General features: G+C 45.9%; 1 protein-coding gene across 5 annotated transcripts in view; it reads right to left on the reverse strand.

Annotated features, from left to right (window-relative positions):
- The window catches only part of CHCHD6 (coiled-coil-helix-coiled-coil-helix domain containing 6), a 177,489-nt gene that overhangs the window by 49,823 nt on the left and 102,970 nt on the right, over positions 1 to 24,696 (reverse strand). For 2 of the 5 annotated variants that reach the window (XM_050958533.1, XM_050958532.1), the window contains 2 exons: positions 4,599 to 4,706; positions 295 to 430 (listed from right to left, as the gene is read on the reverse strand). The exons of 1 other annotated variant lie outside the window; for it this stretch is intronic. In XM_050958533.1, the coding sequence (XP_050814490.1) occupies positions 295 to 430; positions 4,599 to 4,706 (244 nt within the window). The remainder of the gene's footprint in view (positions 1 to 294; positions 431 to 4,598; positions 4,707 to 24,696) is intronic. 2 more of the 5 variants (XM_050958537.1, XM_050958534.1) reach the window with 1 other exon arrangement.

Genomic DNA, 24,696 nt, shown 5'->3' on the forward strand with positions numbered 1-24,696 from the left:
GTCCATAGGAAATGTTGAGATTTGGGGGAAATGACAAGATCCATGAGAAGCTTATCAGAAACCCAAAAGTGGTTGGCGCTACTGTCTCAAGATGCTAACTCAGAGCAACCGGAACCTGCTGCAATTGGGGAATTCAGCAGCCTGTGGGGAGGTCCTGGGGAGAGACTGAGGCCTGTGAGCATTCTGCTCTTGCCATCAGAGCCACAGCAACCTGAGAGAAACCTCCCCATAAGGAAAACACCATGCAGAGAGGACAGCAAAGCCAGCAGGATGCAGTGGGGAAGTAACTGTTACCTTCTGTGCTGCACTAACACAGCGCTGGTACTCCTTGGCCAGCTCCGAGCACTTGAGCACTTCATGCTTGTTTTCTTGGTAGCACTTCAGAATCTCAGACTGCAGCCCTGCGCATAGAGGCTCAGTGGTCCTTCGTCTGTAGCGAAAACGAGAACAGGAGGATCTGTGACAAGGGTAATGTTCACCTACTTACTTCAACTCTACCAATTCCCATATATACGCCAGCCCCTGCACTGGAACCACAAGAAAAATCTTCAAAAAATAAGTTATCCAGTAGGAATAGCAACTACCAAAGGAACCATATCATTCACAGTGCCTTTCAGTTGAGGAGTTCAAAGCACTTAGCAAATACAAGCCTCAATCTCCCATGAGGTTAGGAAGGGTTATCCCTATTCAGCAAGTGGGGAAAGAGACAGAGATTAAATGATTTGCCCAAATCACACAAAAAAATCTTTGGCAGAGCTGGAGGCAAATCCCAGGAATCCAGGCTGAACCACAAGACTCTCCAAAACAACCAGAGGTCTACCCTAAGAGTCAGAGGAGCAACCATGACTTGTTGAATAATCCACCTCATTCTCCAATTTACATCATAGCTATTAAAGCATGTCAAAACAAAACAAAAAGGAGCAGGTTGGGGTATGTGACTGCCCTCAAGTAGGTATGCATGAGCTAGCTTTAATCTAGCTGGAGCAATAAAGCTGTGGCAGCACAGGTTTCAGCATGGGCTAGTCCCACATGTAATTACGCAGGGTTCGGGATGGGCCTGTACAGTCTGCATTGCAGTCCATGCTGCCATGGCTTCACTGCTTCAGCACACTAGCTAGTTAGATTAAAGCTAGCTGAGATGTATCTACTCAGGCTGCAATCAGACCCCATGACTGTCATGTAGACTTACGGAAGGTGTCTGAAGAGCATCTATATAACTTGTTGAATAAACCACCTGACAATCTCCAATTCAAATCACAGCTATTTAAGCACTTCAAAAAACCAGGAGGCTTGGGGTCATCATGACCATTCTAGTGGTTAGAAAGAGTAGGAAGTAAGAGTGTGACTAAATATGTTTTTTTATTTTTTTGAAGTATTTCATTCAATATTCGTCAATAGGTGACATTTACAGCTACCCAGGTATAACATGGGATCTTCCACATATTACTATAAGATGTGTGTGTACATACAGGGCTGGCTTTAGAACGTGCAGGGCCTGATTCGAAAGAGCCGCTGCCAAAATGCGACCGAAGACAGCAAAGTGCCATCACCTACACAGGCATGCATACACAAACTGCAGGATTTGCACCACACTTTAGAACTTGTGTGCAAGTGTGTGCATATGTTAAGGAGGGAGTGCGCGCAGGAAGAAATTCTCAGATGTAATCGACTACACTTTAAATCCCCACTTTTCCTGTACTGCTACATTTGTAGTCTGTCTCTGAACATGGAGCCCAGCTCTTCTTTCAACAGCACTTGATCCTACAGGCAAACTGTAATGCTGTGCAATGACATCACATTCATTTCCTGAGCAACAAAATGGTGTCATCAATGCATCCTTATGACTTCAGTGCACAATCAGGGAGGCGCTGAGAGGGAGTTTCTGGATGTTGCACCTGCTGCATATTTAAGCTATTATTTGAGTCACGTTTCTTTCTACTGGGCAAAGAAACTAAAAATCCTGTGCTTCTTGGATCCTTTGTGACTGTTGTGAGGATGGGGAGAAGGGAGCTCAGACATGAACTTCCAGCCCTCACATTTTTTAGGTTGGGGATGCATGCTGGGGGTAGGAGGCATGATGAGGGCAAAATATTCTGTTATATCTGGATACTTCTCTGAGAAAATTGTACTAGGACAATGTTCAAGAAGTACACCTTCAGCCTTGAGCACACCACTTCTCAAGGGCAAAGCTCTAGCATTTATCAGGAACAACATGCCTCACATACCAGCCAGAGCCTGAAAAGTAACAGCAACATTGCTGTGCTTGGATTAGACACAGTCAAATAATTTAGAACCTCCTTCCTCCCCAGAAATGGTATGGTCTTTAAAAGGAAGGTAACTACTATGTAGGATCCCTGGACTTTGTTCATTATTTTGTATGTCATATTAAACAAAACAAAAAGATCTTTTAAAAGCCTTCCAAAAGTTTGAAATGGAAAAGAACTTGCAGGGAACTTCAGAAACTCATAAGATTGGCATTTTGCTCTGTCACTGCGATTTTAATATAATTCTAATCAACTCAGTGAGTCCTTCAAAACGATACCAAACAGTGCTAGGTCAGGAAATACCACCAAATCCCTCAATTCATTGGGAAAGTTAAGACTTTTTAAATTAGGTTTTTAACTCAGCATGTTAAAAACCTAAAGTGTATTTTGTATCATCCAACAGGAGGAAGGGGGAAGAAAGATAAAATATGTTATGAAATCATTCATCTATATTCACCTGAATTTAATAGTGCGATACAAGCTTCTCAGATGGATGGATACATTTTAGAGAGAGTTTGGGTTTCACTTTGCCAGTCTCAGAATGGAGGGTCATTAAGCCCTTACTTGCTGGTTCCTCACCTACTATGGTGCCTGCCTTCACTGACTAAGATCAATGACAAGTTGAGACACACTTGAGGGCTCATGGCACCCTCTTGCCCAGACTGTGCCAGGGGGTGCAGGCAGCACTGCACAGGGTGTCATAAACAGATAGCTAAGGGTTAATGTTTTTTTACCTGTAAAGGGTTAACAAAGGGAACCAAACACCTGACCAGACGATCAATCAGAAAACAAGATTTTTCAAATGTCAAGGGAGGGAAGTTTTGGGTGGGTGTTCTTTGTCTTGGTTCGGTAACCCTCTCGGCTCTGAGAGTGATCTCTCTATCTCCAGGCTTTCTAATCTTCTGTTTCCAAGTTGTAAGTACAAGGATAGTAAGACAATAGGTTTATATTGTTTTTTTGTATTTACATGTGTGTAGTTGCTGGAATGTTTTAAATTGTATTCTTTTTGGATAAGGCTGTTTATTCATTTTCTCTTTTAAGCAATTGACCTTGTATATTGTCACCTTGATACAGAGACCATTTTTGTGTCTTTTTCTTTCTTTTTATATAAAGCTTTCTTTTTAAGACCTGTTTGAGTTTTTTCACTGGTTAAGGCTAAGAAACGAAGGGAGGGGGAAAATCTCTTTGTGTTAGATTTACTAAGCCTGACTGTGCATACTCTCTGGGTGAGGGTAGAGAGAGATTTGATCTCTCGGTACTTGTGTTTCAAGGACTTGAAGCAGGGAATATCCTAGAGTACCCAGGGCGGGGAAATTGGGAGGAGGTAAAGAGGGGGAAGGGAAGTGGGTTATTTCCCTTTGCGGTGAGACTCAGGGCATCTGAGTCTTGGGGTCCCCCAGGGAAGGTTTTGGGGAGACCAGAGTGAACCAGACACTGGAATTTTCTAGCTGGTGGCAGCGATATCAGATCCAAGCTGGTAATTAAGTTTGGAGGTTTCATGCTAGCTTCTCATGTTCTGAACTCTAAGGTTCAGATCTGAGTAGGAAAGTTATGACAACAGGGTTAAAGACAAAACCAAATTATAGAAAGCAGCTGGTGAGGTTCCTGCCACTGCCTCTCCCCTGCAAGAGGTGAGAGATCAACCCATGTAAAATGACAGAGGTTGCTTGGGATGCAGCTGCATTACCAGTGTATCTGCCACTGTTTCACAGAACAGCCCAAATAGCAGCGCGTTTACACAACAACTGAATCTCAGTTAGCCAGAGTCATCAGAAACACCTTATGCCTGCTTCAATAAATTAATTTTTTTTTCCAAAATGAAAGCTGAGATCTCATTTACACACAAGTTGCACCAATTTAACTAAACAGGTTTAGATAGATAAATTAGAGGAATAAAACACAAAGACAGTTAAGTCTATTATGGATTTAAGACATTCTTAAATCGATTTAAGAATGTCTGTACAAGTTAATTGCACTGATTTAACTAAGTCTGTTTTGTAACCTTACTTAGGTAAATCAGTAGAACTTGTATTTAGACAAGGCCACTGCTATGAGACTCACTCAAAAAAGGAGTCTCATAGTTGTAAAGAAAACCTTAAAAATTTGAAGGAGTGTAACCAATGCAGTAAAGTCTGCCTGAGTTTGTAAATAGCCTAAAACAATAGCTCTGAAAGGGTGGACTGTCCCATCTATGAGATGGGAAGTCCATAATCTATGCCCTCATCTGCGTATTAGGCAAGGTGTAAGTCAAGAGGTGGAAAGAAGAACAGCTGAGACTAGAAATAAAATAACTCATTAGTTTTGCCTCTGTCATCAAACTGGGGGAAAACAAACCTTGGCTTCTCTGCTGTCCAATAGGAAGGAAGGCTGTGTACACATGAAATCCAGGATTTCAGATCCTCCTCTCCCCCTCCCACTGAGTAATCTAAATCAGGTCTTTGTCTGGAAAAGAAGGGAGAGGTTTTCTTAAACGAAACAAAGGGCATCTTTCTCTCTGCCATCCCTTGAGGTAAGCATGAAACCAGAGAGATCTTGCTGCATTTTGACAAACTGAGACTTACCAATTCCTATCTCTTTCCGTGTATTCCCTTTATTTAATAAATGAAATCTCATCAACTTATCCTTCTTCTATTATCACTGCTGACATCAATCTGATAATATTGGCTTGGCGTGGAATCGTGCTATTATATGTCCTCCTGATATTTAATTTAAGAGAAACGTCTGCAGTGGGGTGAATATGTGAAACAAGCTTTTTATTACTGGCAGCAGTAAGGACGCTGGGAGTGAATTAGCCATTCATCTTAGTCAGGACCAATCTAGTGGCTCAGAAGAGGTTTTCTCTTTAACCCTCTCTTGGCTGTTCAGAGTGGCAGGTAACTGCTGCTCCAGCCAACAGCTGCATTCATCTGTCTTGGAAAATTCATCTCTGTGTGAATATAAACCAGTGAAGAAGTGCAGAGTGCCTGGGAGGTTAAAGCAAGGGTCCTAAAGAATTTCCACCATCAATTCCGGGCTAGTAAAAAAGTGTGTGTCAATTAATTAAACAGTAACACTTCCCCCTCCCCAACACACACACAGAGACAGCCAGCTATTACAGGGATAGATTAAGGCAGGAGGCTCAAACTCAAATGACCACGAAGGCCACATGAGGACTAGTACATTGGCCTGACGGCCACATTACTGACACCTCCCCCCCTGCTGCCCTCAGCCCCACCCCCACTCCACCCCTTCCATGAGGCCTCACCTCTGCCCTGCCTCTTCACACCCCTTCCCTGCTCCAATTCCAACCCCTTCCCTGAAACCTTCACCCCAACTCCGCCCCCTCCCTGCCCCCAGGGGGTGCAGGAAGGATGAAAGGTGTGGCAGGGGGTCAGGGCAGTGGGTTGGGTGCAGGAGGGGTGCGGGGTGCAGCAGGGGACTCAGGGCAGAGGGTCAGGGTGCAGGGTACGGCAGGGGGCTCAGGGAAGGGGGTGGGGTGCAGGAAGGGTGCGGGGTGCAGCAGGGGACTCAGGGCAGAGGGTCAGGGTGCAGGGTATGGCAGGGGGCTCAGGAAGTGGGTTGGGGTGCAGGAGGGGTGTGGGGTGCAGCAGGGGGCTCAGGGAAGGGGGTCAGGGTGCAGGATATGGCAGGTCAGGGTGCGGCACGGGGCTCAGGAAGTGGGTTGGGGTGCAGGAGGGGTGTGGCAGGGGGTCAGGGTGCGACAAGGGGCTCAGGGCAGGGAGTTTGCCTGCAGGAAGGGCTCCGGGGGCAGGCTCTGGCGCAGTGCGCACCGGGGGCAGGGCAGGGTCCCTGCCTCTCTGCCCTGCCCCCGCGATGCTTCAGGAAGCAGCTGGAATATGGGGGAGGAGAGGTGCAGGGGTGTGTGTTGCTGTTGCTTCAGGCACTGTCCCCAGCATCTCCCACTGGCCAGGAACGGGGAACCACGGCCAATGGGAGCTGCTGGGGCAGTGCCTGAAGCAACATCAACACACATCCCTGCGCCCCTCCTTCCCCAGGTTCCGGCCACTTCCTGGGGTGGCGCGGGGGCAAGGCAGGCAGGCAGGCAGCCTCTCCTGCCCCCAGTGCGCACAGGGCCAGAGCTGCTCTGGGTAAATGTTGGGGGAAGGCGTAGAGGGGGAGAGCGAGGAGCTCGTGGACTGCAGAAAATAACCTTGGCCCGTGGGCCGCGTGTTTGAGACCCCTGGATTAAGGCAAGATCCTTAGGATCTAGCCCCCAGGTGTAGATGCAGGAACAAGGCAGAGCAATAGGCCTCAGAGAAGGACCACGCTGATTGCTGGTGGTAGGCTGCCTCCTTTAGGAGGAAGATCATGGACTCAGGATTGGAAGGTGGAGGGGAAGAGAGCCACTAAGGCTATGTGTACACTACTCAACTTTTACAGCCGTGCCACTGAAAAGCACGCAATGTAGCTGCTGTTTGTCTGCAGGAGAGAGCTCTTCTGCTGATTAAAAAATTCCACCTCCAATGAGCGGCAGCAGCTTTGTTGGCAGGAGTGCTGTTCACACCGGCGCTTTTCGTCGGTAAAACTTTTGTCGTTGGGGATGCGTTTTTTTTTTTTAACACCCCTGAATGACCAAAGTTTTGCCAATGAAGTTTCAGTGTAGACAAAGCCTAAGTCTCTGTTTGGTGACAGAAGGGTGGTCGTTGCACAAAACTTTGGTACAGGTAAGTGCCATTTAATCTTAAACGTACCCCTGAGGTTAGTTGCACCGAGAAAAGAGAGCTGTAAATGCTGCAGTAACATAGAATGACAGGAGGATATTCTGTTCTAAAGATGAATGGAAAACATGCTCATTCCTCCTAGTCAGTCAGTCAGAGATGGGAGACCAGTCTAGTCCCTGCTCACATAAACCTGTCTTTCCACCACATGTGCATCTGCAGGTCATAGAGTTGGTATCTAACTTTTCTCAAGTTCATGAGCTTTTAGATGCAGGATTTTGGTTCTGGCCCTGTTCTCCACCCTTCTGGGACAGAGTTCCAAACTCTGGAAGTCAGTTGTTTAAATAAAAAGAGTAGACTGGTATATCCCACAGCTGTGGCCTTCCCCCGCCCAACCTTCTCAAAAAAATCCCTAACCCCTACAAGTATTGCGCTATTTTGTCCTGCAACTAAAAATACACCAGCAAACTAAATTTCTAGCCCTATCATTTTAGGACACAGCTAGTCCAGGCCAGTGCAGGACAGCAATTTCCTCATGGTTACTATACACCAAGCAAACTAGTTGATTGTTACAGAGGTCCCAGATGTAGTCAAAACATGCCATAGCAGATTGCTCTTTTACACTCTGGTGAACTGTATTCAGACTCAACTGTACACTGCAGTTACAAAGGAGTTTGTGGGGCAAATGAGGTGGGAAACTAAACCTAGACATTTTCATGCATCTGCTCAGGAAAAGCCCAGGGCTAAGATATCAGGTGGTGTGGCAGGTCAGGAATGAGGTGCATTGATAGGGCCCAGGGCATAGATAGCTCGGAGTGTTGCAGGTCAGGATTGACATACACTAGTGACTTGTCATAGACAATACGTCTACACTATGAGTTGGGGTTGTGACTCTTAGCTTGCGTAGACATACTCACGCTAGCTCTCCCCGAGCTGGTGTTCTAAAAACAGACATGTAACTGAGGTAGTATGGCAGTGGCGAGCATGCTGAGGACACATGCTTGGCACAGCTAGTCCATGCCACTATTCACTGCTGCCTGTGCTACCTTGGCTACACTACTATTTTTAGGGAGCAAGTGCTAGTGCTAGTATGTCTACAGGAGCTGGGAATCACATGGTGGGATGCTTTTGCATCACAAGGCATGCGGTGGGTATTTTAGAGTGAGCGTGTTGGTACAATGGTCAGGTACTGTGGTGTGTTGTGGCATTATGTTGCACATATACAAAATACCTATGTGGCTAGCTGAGCTGGAAAACTGCATTCTCCCTTTGGTAGTATTTGGCTGTCACAGACCGTGTCCCTTTAACATGTCAGGAAAATAACTCTGGAGGAATACATCGATCAGGACAAAGAGGTTTCTTCTTTTCTGATTATCGCATTCTTCTCATTTGCAGCCAAAAATTAAATACAACCCAGCATTTCATTTGTAAATAACAAACTGACCACCACAGAGAAAATAGCTGTGGAAACTATCTGGGAAGCTATCAGCTGGTGATCAAGGAGAACGACTACAGGATATTGCAATATCACAAACCCAGCACCATGACCTCACTACTTCCTTTGGAATTCCCTGTCCCAGCAGGTCAGTTCAATAACATAGCTAGAATTAAAAAGGGGATAGTCATTTGGTGACTGATTTAGCAGGAATAGTGAGTGGATGATCTAATAGATCTCTTCCATCTACAACTTCCATGATCCAATAATATTCTATGCCAAACATTAAAATGAGGTACCCAAATCGTATGTTTCAAGAGCATAACCTCTATGGTCAGGAAGAAAACACTCCTGCCCTTCCTCAAGTATTCAAGAACACTTTTCAACTGATCTGGTTTCACCATCCTCCAAAGCATCGGGATCGGACACTGCTGTGGATTAGTTACCACGCTGGGCAGAACTAAAGCCCAATCTGCTATGACAAATACTATGTTATGTCAAGTAAGAGAACAATTTGGACCAAAATAGAATCACCCCTGGGACTTCTCATAAGGATTGCGCCATTAGCCTCAGTGTTCTAGATAAATTCCAGCTCAGATAACTAAATTCTGCCTCCTGGAATTCCCTCTGCTGTTGGATACAGTATGCTGCTTTACCTCCTGTCATCATAAACAGTTGTGCAGCACTGCAACTGAATAGCTGCTGCTTCCCACCCCAGAGATAGCTGCATTTCAGTGGTGGGTGAAGCAATTGCTATATTCTAGTGGCATGGAAGTGCCACTATTGTTAAGGTTCCATTGTGCCACCTGTTTAAAGGTAGACCTTTCAAAGTCCTCTAAAATCAACACGCGTAGTTGGTTTCTTTGAAATTTAGTATGCCTCAGGAGATTGCAGGATAGTGTTAGTGACCAAAATTTGGAGTTGTTTGAGCCAGGGATTCTAGACATACAAGACCTCATAGATAGCCATTTAAAAAAACACAACAAAAAAAAACTGTAGGTGAGGTTTTGTTTTTTGGTATCTTGCACAGAACTAGAGATCAAACTATTGATGTGATGCAGGTCAAAAAGGTCTCAATCTGTCAAGTTTTACCCAAGTTAGTGTATGGTACCCACCATGGGGTAACTCAACCTCTGCCCCTGGCTCTGCCCCAGAACCCGCCCCCACTCCAACTCTTCCCCAAGCCCCCACTTCCACCCCGCCTCTTCTCACCCCCTCACCCGAGCCCATCTGGCCCTCACTCCTCCTCCCAGCACCTCCTGCCTGCTGCAGAACAGCTGATTTGCAGAAGGTGCTGGGAGGGAAGGGGAGATGCTGATCCATGGGGCCGCCAGCGGACAGGAGATGCTGGGGGCATGGGAGCTGGCTGACGGTGGGTGATCTCCACCCACTATTTTTTCCCCATGGATACTTCAGCTTTGGAGCACCCATGGAGTTGGCACCTATGGTACCCCTAAATGTTTGGGAAATCCAACTTGAAGAAAATGTACACTTATATTGCACATGCACCAGTACAGAAAAACAGCTAGAGGGGTTTCCATGCCCATCACTGTATATGGTTTAAACTCAACTCTTGCAAGCGCTTCTCTAAAATCTGCTCTTTGCAGTGTTGTTGTAGACATGTTGGTTCCAGGAGATGAGAGAGACAAGGTGGGTGAGGTAATATCTTTTACTGGTGAAAGAGACAAGCTCTGTGTAGCTCGAAAGCTTGTCTCTATGGCCTGGTCTACACTACGCGTTTAAACCGATTTTAGCAGGATTAAACCGATTTAACGCTGTACCCGTCCACACTACGAGGCCCTTTATATCGAAATAAAGGGCTCTTCAAATCGGGTTCTGTACTTCTCCCCAACGAGAGGAGTAGTGCTAAAATTGGTATTACCATATCGGATTAGGGTTAGTGTGGCTGCAAATCGATGGTCTTGGCCTCCGGGCGGTATCCCATAGTGCACCACTGTGACCGCTCTGGACAGCAATCTCAACTCGGATGCAGTGGCCAGGTAAACAGGAAAAGCCCCACGAAATTTTGATTTTCATTTCCTGTTTTCCCAGCGTGGAGCTCGGATCAGCACGGGTGGCGATGCAGTCCCAAATCCAAAAAGAGCTCCAGCATGGACTGTACGGGAGATACTGGATCTGATCGCTGTATGGGGAGACAAATCTGTTCTATCAGAGCTCCATTACAGAAGACGAAATGCCAAAGCATTTGAAAAAAATCTCCAGGCTATGATACAGAGTCCACAGCACAGTGCTGTGTGACAAGCGTAACGGAAAGCCAAAGAATGAAATGGACGCTCATGGAGGGAGGGAGGGGTTACTGAGGACTCCAGCTGTCCCAAAGTCCCCAGCAGTCTCCGAAAAGCATTTGCATTCTTGGCTGAGCTCCCAGTGCCTGTAGGGTCAAACACATTGTCCGGGGTGGCTCAGGGTATAGCTCGTCAATGTACTCCCTCCCCACCCCCCGTGAAAGAAAAGGGAAAAAAAATCATTTGACTTTTTTCAACATCACCCTATGTCTACTGAATGCTGCTGGTAGACACGACGCTGCGGCAGTGAAGAGCAGTATCCACTCCCCTCCCCTCCCCAGTGGCAGACAGCACAATATGACTGCTATCCATCATCATCATCAGCCCATGAGTGCTACTGGCTGGCCTCAGGTGAGGCTGGCTGGGGGTGCCTGGGTAAAAATAGGAATGATTCCCGGTCATTCCCAGAAGATGGTACAGAATGGCTGGTAACCATCCTCATCATAGCAACTGGGAGCTGAGCCTCATCAGCCCCCTCCCTTTCATGTGTAAAGAAAAGATTCTGTACTGCCTGGACTATCATAGCAACGGCATGCTGGGCTCCACTCCCCCACACCGCTTAATGTCCTGCCTGGACTGTCATAGCAGCTGGAGGCTGCCTCCCCCTCATTTTATCTCACTAACAAGTCACTGTTTCTTATTCCTGCATTCTTTATTACTTCATCACACAAATGGGGGGGACACTGCCACAGTAGCCCAGGAAGGTTTGGGGAGGAGGGAAGCAACAGGTGGGTTTGCTGCAGGGACACCCCCTAGAATGCCATGCAGCTCATCATTTCTGCGGGATCTGACACGGAACAGCTGTGCTCTCTGGTTCTCTGATACACTGGTTCTCTAGTACACTTGCCCCATATTCTAGGCAGGACTGACTATTTTTAGATACCATAAAGGAGGGATTGACTCGGGGAGTCATTCCCATTTTTGTCTTTGCGCCCCCAGCTGACCTCAGCCAGGGGCACTCATGACAGCAGCAGACGGTAAAGAACGACAGATAACTGTCATCTCATCACCAATTTACAATGGTGCAGCAGACAGTACAGAACGACTGATAACCGTCTTTGCTATCATGCAAAGGCAAGTGAATGCTGCTGTGTAGCGCTGGAGCATCGCCTCTGTCCGCGGCATCCAGTACACATACGGTGACTGTAAAAAAAAAGCTGAATGGGTTCCATGGTTGCTGTGCTATGGCATCTGCCAGGGCAATCCAGGGAAAAACGGCCCGAAATGATTGTCTGCCGTTGCTTTCCCGGAGGAAGGAATGACTGACGACATTTACCCAGAACCACCTGCGACAATGATTTTTGCCCCATCAGCCACTGGGATCTCAACCCAGAATTCTAAGGGGCGGGGGAGACTGCGGGAACTATGGGATAGCTATGGAATAGCTACCCACAGTCCAACACTCCAGAAATCGACGCTAGCCTCGGACCATGGACGCACACTGCCGAATTAATGTGCTTAGTGTGGCTGTGTGCACTCGACTTTATACAATCTGTTTTACAAAACCGGTTTATGTAAAATCGGAATAATCCCATAGTGTAGACGTACCCTATATTACCTCACTCACCTTGTCTCTCTAAAATCTAAGCAGTTATTTAAAGTGCTTTGAAATTTGGTGTGCCTCCTGGGGGGCACAGGATACTATTAGTGATCCAACGCATTTCTGAGTTCTAGGCCTCCCAAATACCACTTTCCTTCTGCTATCTTGTACTACTAAACTTGGGGTATGTCTACACTGCAATCAGACACCCACGGCAGGCCTGTGCCAGCTGACTCGGACTCATGTGGATGTTTAAGTGCAGTGTAGATGTTCTGGCTCGGGCTACAGCCCAAGCTCTGGGACCTCCCACCTTGTAGGGTCCTATAGCCCAGGCTACCGATTGAGCCCAGACATCTACACTGCAGTGAAACAGCCCCACAGCTCAAGTCAGCTGGCATGGGTCAGCCATGGGTTTTTAGCTGCAGTGCAGACATACTGCCAGAGGTACTCATGACTGTATGAATTGCTTTGCAGACCTCTTGATAATGATGAGCAGCACCCTCAATTAACATATCTAAGGATAAATTAATCACAAGCCTCCACCTAAGACAAAAGGAGTTTTGGATTTAGGGAATGTCTCCACAGCAAAAAAAAAGACTAAGGGTATGGCTACACTTGCACTTCAAAGCGCTGCTGCAGGAGCGCTGCCGCGGCAGTGCTTTGAAGTGTGAGTGTGGTCGCAGCACCAGCGCTGGGAGAGAGCTCTCCCAGCGCTGCACGTAAACCACATCCTCTACGGGTGTAGCTTGCAGCGCTGGGAGCCGCGCTCCCAGCGCTGCGGCACTGTTTACACTGAGGCTTTACAGCGCTGTATCTTGCAGCGCTCAGGGGAGTGTTTTTTTCACACCCCTGAGCGCGAAAGTTGCAGCACTGTAAAGCGTCCGTGTAGCCATGGCCTAACAATAGAGAGTCTTAAAGCCCAGGTCAACTGACTCGGGCTAGGACTCAGAGGCTCACACTGCAGAGGTAAAAAAGCAGTGTAGACGCTGGAGCCCAGGCTCCAAGACCCTTCCTTCTTGATGAGTTTCAACCCAGGCTCCAGTCCGAGCCCAAATGTCTACACTGCTATTTTTAATACCCAATAATAATACATAGACCCTGTACTAAAGAGCTTTAACAACATTAAACTTCACAAATACCCCTTTGAGGCAGGTAGTCTTCCTATTTCACAAATGATGCACCTTCTTGCTTCAGTTTAACTGACTTGCCCAAAGTCTGAGTTCAAGGCCAGAAATGATCATTTAATCTGACCCCCTGTATATCACAGGCCAACACCACCCCACATACTAAGCCCAGCAACTGAAATGAGACCAGAGTATTACCGCCCACAGGATACTAAACTAATATGTGCCACAGGCAGAGAACAGAAGAGACTGAGGTGCACCAATGACCAAGGCCCCTGCAATTGCAGGGAACTCACTGAGAGGTATACAGATAATCACAGCAAGTGACCCAGCAAGTGATCCAAATATTGCAGAGGAAGGTGAAAAACCTCCCAGGTCACTGCCAGTCTAGTCTGGGGGAAAATCCTTCCTGATTCCACATATGGCGATCAGTTAGACCCTGAGCATGCGAGTAAGAATCAGCTGAATCAGTATGTGAGAAACAGAATGCTTGGTGCCACCTCAGAGCCCTGGCCCACGTCATCCAGTGTACCACCACCAGCCATGACCATCTCTGATGCTTCAGACGAAGGAGACCAAGAAAAGCCAGAGTACATTGCCAGAGGGCGGGGGGATGGGGAACGACCCTTTCTGACTCCTGCAGGTGACCAGCGAAAGCCCTGAAATATGAGCTTTTAGGAATACAAAACACAAACCAGAAGGGACAAAACTGGGACCAGAACTGAGGGTTCCTGACTTCCGTACTGTACTCAGCCCAATACTGTATACCATACTACTTCCCATGCTCAAACTTGTTTTCTTAACCTCACTAAACATAAGCAGTCATTCTCCATTTCACTGATGAGTGCCCCTAGGCGGCTTCCATTTATATCTCAGGCTATTTTGCTAGACAAAGTCAAAGTAACGTCAATGACTGACTGATATAATCTCTACAGGTGCGGATATTTGTGTTATCTGTTGAATGCCGGTACTCTCAAAACTGCACAAAAAGGAAGACGACATGGCCCCATCCCATTGAGCCTGCAAATTAGATAACTATTCCTACTGGCATTTTGCATGGCAGATGGCAAGTTGCGCGGTATAACAGAAACGACTTTTTCCACAGGCAATTCAAACGTATATTTGGACATAGATTCTTTACTAGTGATGAACGTAGGATATTGACTTTGGAGGAACTCTGCCAGTTTTGAAGCGGAAAGGAAAATTACAGCCTGTTCTTTTCCTTGCCAGGAGATACTGAAGTTAACAGAAGTTGATCTCATGCCTGCAAACACCACACACCATTTCATCCAAAGATGCCAAGCTACTAAGGTTGACAAGCAAAGATGAAGAGTCTAAAGTTAGCAGTAAAATGGCCTTTGGAAGTGAAACAAGAATGAGTCAGAACCTTGTGGCTGCAAGGAGCTCTCTGAATCAGAAAAGGAGGATGGCTGAGCTCCCACAAGGCAGAAAAGCAATATAGCAAGCAGTAACTGCATCTGAAACAAAACTTAGCCCTACAGGTGACCCAAACAGGGATTTATTTTTTTAAATAAGATAAACAACACCACTTAAGAACAGTTAAGACCTCAGATCAGGAATGGAATTTGTGCAGGTCACTGAATGCATGAATTACTGTCTCTAAGAACAGAAAATGTTGGAATGGTCAGTGCTACAGTGTTTAGGGGGTAACTGCCTACTGAGAAAATGCTACATCTATACAGATTTGAAAATTCCAAAAGCAGCCCTTATTTATTGTACCTGCAAGACCTGAGGCCTGCAAGAGAGGAATTTATGATGTTCTCACAAAGCTAGAGAGATGTTTTCCTTGTAGTGATACCCCCTCCTACTTTTAGACTGCAGCCCTTCTGGATGAAAGGTGCTAAGTATTTTAGCAGCTTCCTACAGTATTTTTCCTTGTAGTGATACCTCCCTCCTACTTTTAGCAGCTTCCTACAGTATTTACTTCACCCACCACCAAAATGCAGGCATTTCTGGGGTGGACATGATAACTAACAGCCACATTATATACAGTACATACAATGGTGTATCCAACTGAAGCTGCAGGTGAAATTTACAGAGACAGAATTAAGTAATCCAAATTAGAATTCAGGTGAGACACAAACTCAACACTTCAGCTTAAAGACCCCATGGCACTTTCTGCAATCTAAGCTTAAGGATGACGAGTCATGTATAAAAGGATGCCTTCAGCCCCACAGCACATCATGCTTACACTATGTTGTGTGATTCACTCACTACTGACTCCACCACCATTCACCCACCCTTTTAAGCACTGGAAATGCTGCTGTTGCAGGAGAAACACAAACCCTTGAACTCAGCTCTTGGCAAGCAACACAATCTCAGCAAAGTATTTAAAGAACACAAGAAATTCCAATAGAAAACAACTTAAGTGAACATGTTTTTCAATTCATAGGAAACCATATGCTTTCAAACTGGCACCAAAAGCCTTGTACAAGTTAACGTGACCAGCACCAACTTCAGGGTGACTGCCTTCAGCTATTAATGATAATCAGAGTCAGCTCCAGTTGATGACAGCTTACTGCTGAAAAATCTTCTCCAAGGAAGAAGTATCCCTATGGACTACTCTGGAGTCAGTAACGAGGTATTCCGTGTGCTACATTTTTACCGAATTAGACATGGGACTGGAGGGCCTGGCAGAAAAGCAGGGTGTGCACCTGTCTCCGGGGTCAACCTCACGACACAAGGAAGAAGCAGAAGGTGAGGATGAGAAGTGTGAACTAAACTCCAGCAGGCCTAGGCATACTGAAATTAGGCTGAGGGTCTACTGCTTGTGAGGTTTCAGTGTTAATGGGACTCTATGCAGAAAGCTACCGGTTGCACTACAGTTTACATTAAAATCTATTTTAGTTGAAGAATTTTGATCATCCATAAAGTGCTCGTTGGAGTATGATGCTATAAAATTATCTCTCGCCCTCTACAAGGAAAGGCAGGGCAGCTTGGACACTGATCTTTGGGGAGACAACTCACCATGTTGGAGGTTTGTGTAGCTATGTCATGACTATCATCTCAGGAGGAGGCGATTCAGGGCACATATTGGAATATAGAATCTCTCCCCTCAATACTTCTCAAATTCTCTCCAATATCACGTTCCCTTGTTTCCTATCACCCCATGAGGAGAATATAACATTCAATAATAAATAGAAGTATCTCACATACAGAGCATATAATTCAGAAGCATGAATACAATTACTGTTCAAAATAGCAACACTGCCCTTGAAATCAGTTGTTAGTGAATTAATGACCAGATTGTTAGGAGTGTAGCCTCAGCTTTGCCTTAGGCTTCTAATTAGCAAACAAGTCATTAATTCACTGGTTACAAGTGGTTTCTGAGGCATTATTGCTTCTGACTTCACAGTTTTTTGGAAAGGCTTCTCCAGATGACCTGAGCCTCATATCAACCCTTGGCCATCACCACCACCAGCACACAGAAAGGCAGCTGCAAACATCCAGTGCTGGCCAACCTGAGGTCACTAATCAATATGCAGGGCACCTTCCCTGGGAGAGGGAGAAGGCCTAAAAAGTCACTAGTATGGAGTCACATAGGAAAACTACCTCCAGGTGAGTCTCAAACATCCTGAAACTTAAGTTCTTGCTTCAGCCATGTTGCTTTTCCCACCGCATAATCCCCAGACCAACCATGTCAGTGCTCTGGTCCCATTTTCACTTTTATTCTTGATGAAGAAGTCTGTGTCTTGCAGTAAATTTGAGCTGCCAGCCAGCTTTGTTTAACATGTTTTAGAGTATGTTAACCGTGGTTTTATTTTAAGGGCAGTACATATTATTGCTGCTGAAAGTAATCAGAATCAGCTTTGTCAATGCACTTTATACTATTCACTTATCTTAGGGTTTTATGCTGCCACCCATCACCATAATATAAGTTCTTTCCATGTGAAATCAATAGCAATAGGAAAGTCCCTAGCGAACTCCACAGAGTCTGTCATTTCTTCCCCTGCTAGTCCAGTCTCAACCTCCCACCCTCACCCCACAGCTATACCATTGCACCTTCATTTTGACGTACACCAACTGCTGCACTTGTGAGGAAAAACCCTCATTTTCGCATTGGTTTTGCAACAGTGACAAACCTGTACAGTTTTTGTACACTTGTTTTCACTCATCATCCCAAATAATGCAAGGAAGTAAGAGGCAATATTGTAAATACAAAACTGGGATATCATTAAATGAACTGGGTCACGGGAGGGATATGCTTTTGTTTAGACACAAGCGTCTTAGAATGCTAAGAATTGCAGAGAGCACACTTTATCCAAACTGTCATGTCTTCTATCCGGTAACATTTCACTGTGGCAGTAACTATTTAAAGCTTTAAGAACCACTCCCAGGAAGAGTAAAGTAAGCCAACTGGAACAGTTATGCAGTTCCATCACAGCCAGTGCAATCCTCATTATAATATCCCACCCTCCCAGGACAGAAGGGACCACAAGAACAGAAAACTTACAAATGGTCTGAGTGCAAGACCCTGAAATCAATGTACAGCTAGAAACAGTTTAACAGTGGTCCTCCTGAAACAGTACTGAAAATGCATAAGTGCTAGTGTAAATGGGGCAAACTACCATTTAAGAAAGGATAATTAACTCTTGTTTCTATAAAAACTCGCTCACACTTTCTGAAATGGCATTAAAGCCAGTAATGTCCCATCTACTCTAGCACTTGTATCATTTTATATATCACTTTGGGGGAAACATGTTCCTGAAGGCCAGTTTCAGCAATACTTCAATTTCCCGACTCAGACCAGGTCTGGAGGCACAAGGGGTCAGTGCATCCCCGGCCAGGCTGTGATGGAATCCCTTTATATGACATTCTTGTGGAACAGATCACTGAAGGCAGGGCTGGGAGCAGCCAGCATAAATAGCCTTAGGAGAGGGAAGAGCCAAACCGTTTTTCTGTGGGGTAAGACTTGCTCTTACCCCAACATGAAGTGAGGATGAGCTCCAAGGGGTAACTGGTCTTGTATCCCTGAAAGTTACTATCTCCCTATTGCCTAGGCCTCTAATTCAACCATGCATTAATCTATTAATCCAATAACAGGAGAAATCCCACAGCCATTTTGCTTGAAGCCCGTAATGTCTCTGCTTCTTCTTCTTGTGCTTCAGTATTTTCCACATAATGTCTGCTTCAGAATTCTACCTCTGTGTGCAGTCCCCTCTGAGTAGAAATATATGGGTCTAGTTAAAAACTGTCCCATCTCAGACCTTAAGATTTCATGAGTCAACAAAGTAGCACCATGCATGATCTTTTGAACCTTCCCAGACTCTAAAGAAACCAGTCAAAAAAGCTGGTAGTTCCTCGGGGATTTGCTCATGATTGCCACTTTCAGTGAAGGCCTATTGCTGCTATAAAGTCTGTTATGAAATGTAATAACATCCTAATTTTCAGGGGATTGAACTCAGAATAATTTGCTGTTCCAAGCTCTGTCTGTCCAGAAGCTTTTTACCCCATGTCTGTGCCAAGTCTGTGCAGTTCTTCTTTCCATACAAAGCCCAGGAGGATACTTACCACTTGTCAGTTTCTCTAACATAATCACCTTAAATACTCATGTCCATTAAGTTTAAAGATCTTAGAATCATTAAATGAACTCTTAGATATGAGGTCCCATGTGGAGTAAATCTTGATGGCAGACTTTCCATTGGAAAGTTGCCTTGGTTTCAAAGCTGATCTCTATCAGGAAGACAAGATAGGAGCAGTCTTTAAATTCTCATTGATAACTGTATATGGCATATTCAGTCCTCTCAGCGTAACGAGCTAAGCAATAGGGCTCTTGGTAAGCAGCTTCAGAGAGAGTTCAACAGACCATAAGACGATCTCAGAGGGAAATTATTCAGCTCCAGAACAATTTTATCTCTTAACAACTTCCTAATCCCCCTGCCCCACTCTGCAGCTTTACCTTTTAAAGAATGCCATATGCCGACACGCAACCATGCTGATCTTTGCTTCCAAATTTAAAAAACAACAACAAAAATAAGATAAGGTCAAACTCAACAAAAGAAAATAAATGAAATTAAAAAAAAAACAGCACTTTGAGGATAAATCTTGAGTGCCTGCACTAAGCCGTAACCTCTTCACTGATTTTCCCCCCCCTTAACAGATTCAGGGGCTGTAATAACATTTAATCCTCAGAAGCTAATCTAAATGTAACACTCAAAAGAAGACAAAGACAACGCAAAAGAAAAAAAATTTGGCCACTGCCTTTTGGGACTCCTGCTTTATCCCAGGAGCAAGTGCATTAATAGAGCTTGGAATGAAATGCCATTTTATTCTCTGTAGCAGGGAGGGGATTAACAAATTGTCTTCTCTAAACCCAGTCTGAGTCATGGCGCTCTGAGCACTGAGAAAAGGATGTGAAGCAAAGTGAAGGGTGGGGAGCACTGGTCTTTTATGTACATGCTGTTTCTTTTGTGGGTGGTTACTGATGTGCAGAGTTTGCTAAACATGGAAAGAGGGAGGAAAAGTTCTGAGTCTCCAGACTTTAATTCCACTGGTTAACAAAGGGCAAAATAATAATGCAGCAATTATAATAAAAGCAGACAGATAGTGTGTCCATGGCAGTGCTCCAAGTCATCATAGCACGCAAACAACAAGGGCATGTTACTAAAGGTGCTGAAAGAACTGCTCATTTTCCAAGGTCTGTTCACTGGCTTCCTGTTGCTAGGAGGTTCTTCTTGGAAGAGAGAGACAAATCGGATAGAACCCAGGACAGGACAGTGAGCACTATGCAGAGAGGATGTCTATGCAATTTCTTGAGATACTTCACAGGAAGGTGGAGTCTAGGTTCAGATAATGTGGTTAGGAACAAAGACGGTCACACAAGATCAGACCACTAGTCCACCACTCACAGTAGCCTGCCTTCAGCAGTGGCCAATACCTGGTGCTTCTCTTGCTGACTTACTATGTGGCCTGGGGCAAAGCACTTCATTTCTTTATTTGCCCTCCTGCAAGATGGAGATAATAAGGCTTACCCACTTGCCTCACAGGCACATTGCAAAGACTTGTTAGTTAAGAGCTGTACAGCACTCCGAATACGTGAAGAGCCATATAAATACTAAAAGAAAAAAACTAGTGCACTTGGCCACTTGTGCGAAACTGCAGCTGTTTAAAAGAGAGAAAGAGAGGGCTTCTCAGATGCCTATAAATGCCACAGAAGCAGTCTCCGTAATTTGTGCTTCTTTGACCTTTGTTGCAGTATGGTCTCTGGAAAGTAGAATTTACTCACTGTAGGGGAAATCCCATTTTTCATTCCCCACCCTTCAGTACACTAAAATACAAATTCAAATGTGGTACTTGATAAAAGGTGAAAAAATGCAGGACAGCTGAGTCTGATCAGGTGTGTGCGCACGCAAGGTAGAGAAGGTAAGTCCAGTGATCCACCATGACTGATGGGATTGGTGTGTTATGGGCTGAGAGATATATTATGGAATGGAGACAGAGCATCCTTCACAGGGAAGAACCACCCCACTTCCCATTTCTTCTGGTTATACAGGAGCAGTGGTGGTCAAGTGCACTGTGCATGGGGCTGGGAGTTGGCAGACCTGAGTTTCATCCCTAGCAGAATCTGTGTGACCTTGTTTGTGTCTGAGTTTCTCTATCTGTATAATGGGAATAATCAAATTTATTCACCTTGGTAAACTACTTTCAGAATTACAGATAGTCTAGTGCTTCAAGACTAAACAGCACGACTAGTCCTTCAGTTGGTTTGTTGCTCACTGAGTTCGGATGGGGGTGGCAAATTCTGCATTCTTCAGTACTCAACAAATAATGCCTGATAAAGGGACCTTGTAGCATAAACAAATGTTTGGTCCTACCCAGTAAATTCAGAATACTGATATGTATACCCACAAAGGAACTTTCTCTCATTCCATCCAAGGCGTAGCTCTGTTCTAGTTTTAGGACTATAAAGCAATTTGGGCAGGAACTGTGTGTTCATATATGTTTGTACAGCACTTAGTACAATGAGGCCCCAATCCTGAATGGGCCTCTGAGCACTACTGCAACACCCCTCCCAACACACACACACGCACGAAGATGGTGAGCTGGCAGGGAGAAGCAAGGTGGTCAGTATGATTAACATGTGGCACCATCAACCCCTAGATGGCATATTCCAACACAGACCTTAGGATCTAGGGCAGAGGTGGGCAAACTATGGCCTGCAGGCCAGATTTGGCCCATCAGGGCTTTGGATCCGGCCTGTGGGATTGCCACCTCCGTGGTGTCATGGGCCCCACGCTGCTCCTGGAAGTGGCCAGCACCACGTCCCTGTGGCCCCTGGGGAATGGGGACGAGCAGAGGGCTCCGCGCGCTACCCTCGCCTGCAGGCACCACCGCCTGCACATCCCATTGTCTGGGAACGGTGAACTGCGGCCAATGGGGGCTTTGGGGAAGGTACGTGCAGGTGAGGGCAGTGCGTGGGGCCACAGGGACATGTTGCCGGCCGCTTCCAGAAGTGGCATCGGACAGCACAGGGCCAAGGCAGGCTAGCTTTCGTGGGCTAGCTTATGCCCAAATAAATGTATTAGTCTCTAAGGTGCCACAAGGACGCCTAATTACTTTTGCTGATACAGACTAACACGGCTACCACTCTGAAATCATTCAAAAGAGGTAGATGATGTGAGGAACTTTTCCCCACCCCTCACATTTACCAGCCCTGCATAGCCTATCCTTTCCCAATAATCAAGGCTTCCCAAACTATAGTTCCCAAGCTATTTTTTTCAAAACAACAATGTGAACTTCAAAACAGATACCACATTGGAGCCAAAGGAGAGCTCTGGTTGGGGGTGGGGGAGGGTGGAGGTTGCTGCCATCTAAGGCCAAGTCTACAATATGCGTTTAAACCGATTTTTAGCAGCGTCAAACCGATTTAACGCTGTACCCGTCCACACTACGAGGCCCTTTATATCGATATAAAGGGCTCTTTAAATCGGTTTCTGTACTCCTCCCCAACGATAGGAGTAGCGCTAAAATCGGTATTACCATATCGGATTAGGGTTAGTGTGGCCGCAAATCGACGGTATTGGCCTCCGGGCGGTATCCCACAGTGCACGATTGTGACCACTCTGGACAGCAATCTCAACTCGGATGCAGTGGCCAGGTAAACAGGAAAAGCCCCGCGAAATTTTGATTTTCATTTCCTGTTTGCCCAGCGTGGAGCTCTGATCAGCACAGGTGGCAATGCAGTCCCAAATCCAAAAAGAGCTCCAGCATGGACTGTACGGGAGATACTGGATCTCATCGCTGTATGGGGAAACAAATCTGTTCTATCAGAGCTTCATTACAGAAGACGAAATGCCAAAGCGTTTGAAAAAAAAAATCTACAGGCTACACAGTGTTGCGTGACAAGCGTAACGGGAAGCCAAAGACTCAAATGGACGCTCATGGAGGGAGGGAGGGGGTACTGAGGACTCCAGCTATCCCACAGCCCCCAGCAGTCTCCGAAAAGTATCTGCATTCTTGGCTGAGCTCCCAATGCCTGTAGGTTCAAACACATTGTCCAGCATGGTTCAGGGAATAGCTCGTCAATGTACCCCCTCCCCCCCCACCACGTGAAAGAAAAGGGAAAAAAATCATTTCTTGACTTTTTTTAATGTCACCCTATGTCTACTGAATGCTGCTGGTAGACGCGATGCTGCGGCAGTAAATAGCAGTATCCACTTCTCTTCCCTCCCTGGTGGCAGACGGTACAACATGCTTGATAACTGCTGAATACCGCTGGCTGGCCTCAGGGGTGCCTGGGTAAAAATAGGAATGATTCCTGGTCATTCCCAGTAGATGGGACAGAACGGCTGGTAACCGTCCTCATCATAGCAACTGGGGGCTGAGCTCCATCAGCCCCCTCCCTTTCATGTGTAAAGAAAAGATTCTGTACTGCCTGGACTGTCATAGCACTGGGAGGCTGCCTCCTCCTCATTTTTTCTCACTAACAAGTCACTGTTTGTTATTCCTGCATTCTTTATTACTTCATCACACAAATGGGGGGGACACTGCCATGGTAGCCCAGGAAGGTTGGGGGAGGAGGGAAGCAACAGGTGGGGTTGTTGCAGGGCCATTCCCCATGAATGGCATGTAGCTCATCATTTCTGCGGGATCTGACACGGAGCAGCTGTGCTCTCTGATACACTGCTTCTCTAGTACACTTGCCCCATATTCTAGGCAGGATTGACTATTTTTAGAAACCATAAAGGAGGGATTGACACGGGGAGTCATTCCCAGTTTTGATTTTGCGCCCCCAGCCGATCCCAGCCAGGGGCACTCATGATAACAGCAGACAGCACAGAAGGACAGATAACAGTCATCTCATTGCCAAATTACGCTGGCAGCAGACGGTACAGAACGACTGGTAACCATCTCTGCTATCATGCAAAAGCAAATGAATGCTGCTGTGTAGTGCTGGAGTATCGGCTCTGTCCGTGGCATCCAGTACACATACGGTGACTGTAAAAAAAAAAAAGCTGAACGGGCTCCATGGTTGCCGTGCTATGGAGTCTGCCAGGGCAATCCAGGGAAAAACGGCGCGAAATGATTGTCTGCTGTTGCTTTCCCGGAGGAAGGAATGACTGACGACATTTACCCAGAACCACCCGTGACAATGATTTTTGCCCCATCAGCCACTGGGCTCTCAACCCAGAATTCTAAGGGGCAGGGGAGACTGCGGGAACTATGGGATAGCTACGGAATAGCTACCCACAGTGCAACGCTCTGGAAATCAACGCTAGCCTTGGACCATGGACGCACACCGCCAAATTAATGTGCTTAGTGTGGCCGTGTGCACTCGACTTTATACAATCTGTTTTATAAAACCGGTTTATGTAAAATCGGAATTATCCTGTAGTGTAGACGTACCCTCAGTGAACCCAAAGAAAGTCTCTCTATTTAGAGTGGCCAAAGTCTGCTTATTCTTCCAACAGAAAATATTACAAGAAAGGGCAAGTAGGAAATCTCAGACTGGCTGCTCTTAGGGGCACAAAGAAAAGGGGAAGGGACCTCTAAGACCCTAGAACATTCTCGTTAGATCTCAGGAAACCATTAACTTTTGTACTGATCTCAACTGTTTACCATTTTGAGGAATGGCTGCATTACCAGATGGTAACATATGCTACAGGTCTTCGTCTTGCAAGGAACAGGGGAGGTCAAATAAACCTCAAGGGAATCCAACTGAAGGCTGTCCTAAAACAGGTTTGACACAGCCTATAACAACAAATACAGGATATAACCTGGAGTCTTAATATCCTCTAAGAATTCATTATTTATGTTACATATCCCTGTTGTATGTATTCTCACCAACTGGCTACACAATTCTGGAAGCACACTCAGATAAAATATCTTCTCTCTGCTCCAAGGGGGCT

The sequence above is a fragment of the Gopherus flavomarginatus genome, chromosome 6 (genome assembly GCF_025201925.1).
Source record: "Gopherus flavomarginatus isolate rGopFla2 chromosome 6, rGopFla2.mat.asm, whole genome shotgun sequence".
Classification (NCBI taxonomy): domain Eukaryota; kingdom Metazoa; phylum Chordata; order Testudines; family Testudinidae; genus Gopherus; species Gopherus flavomarginatus.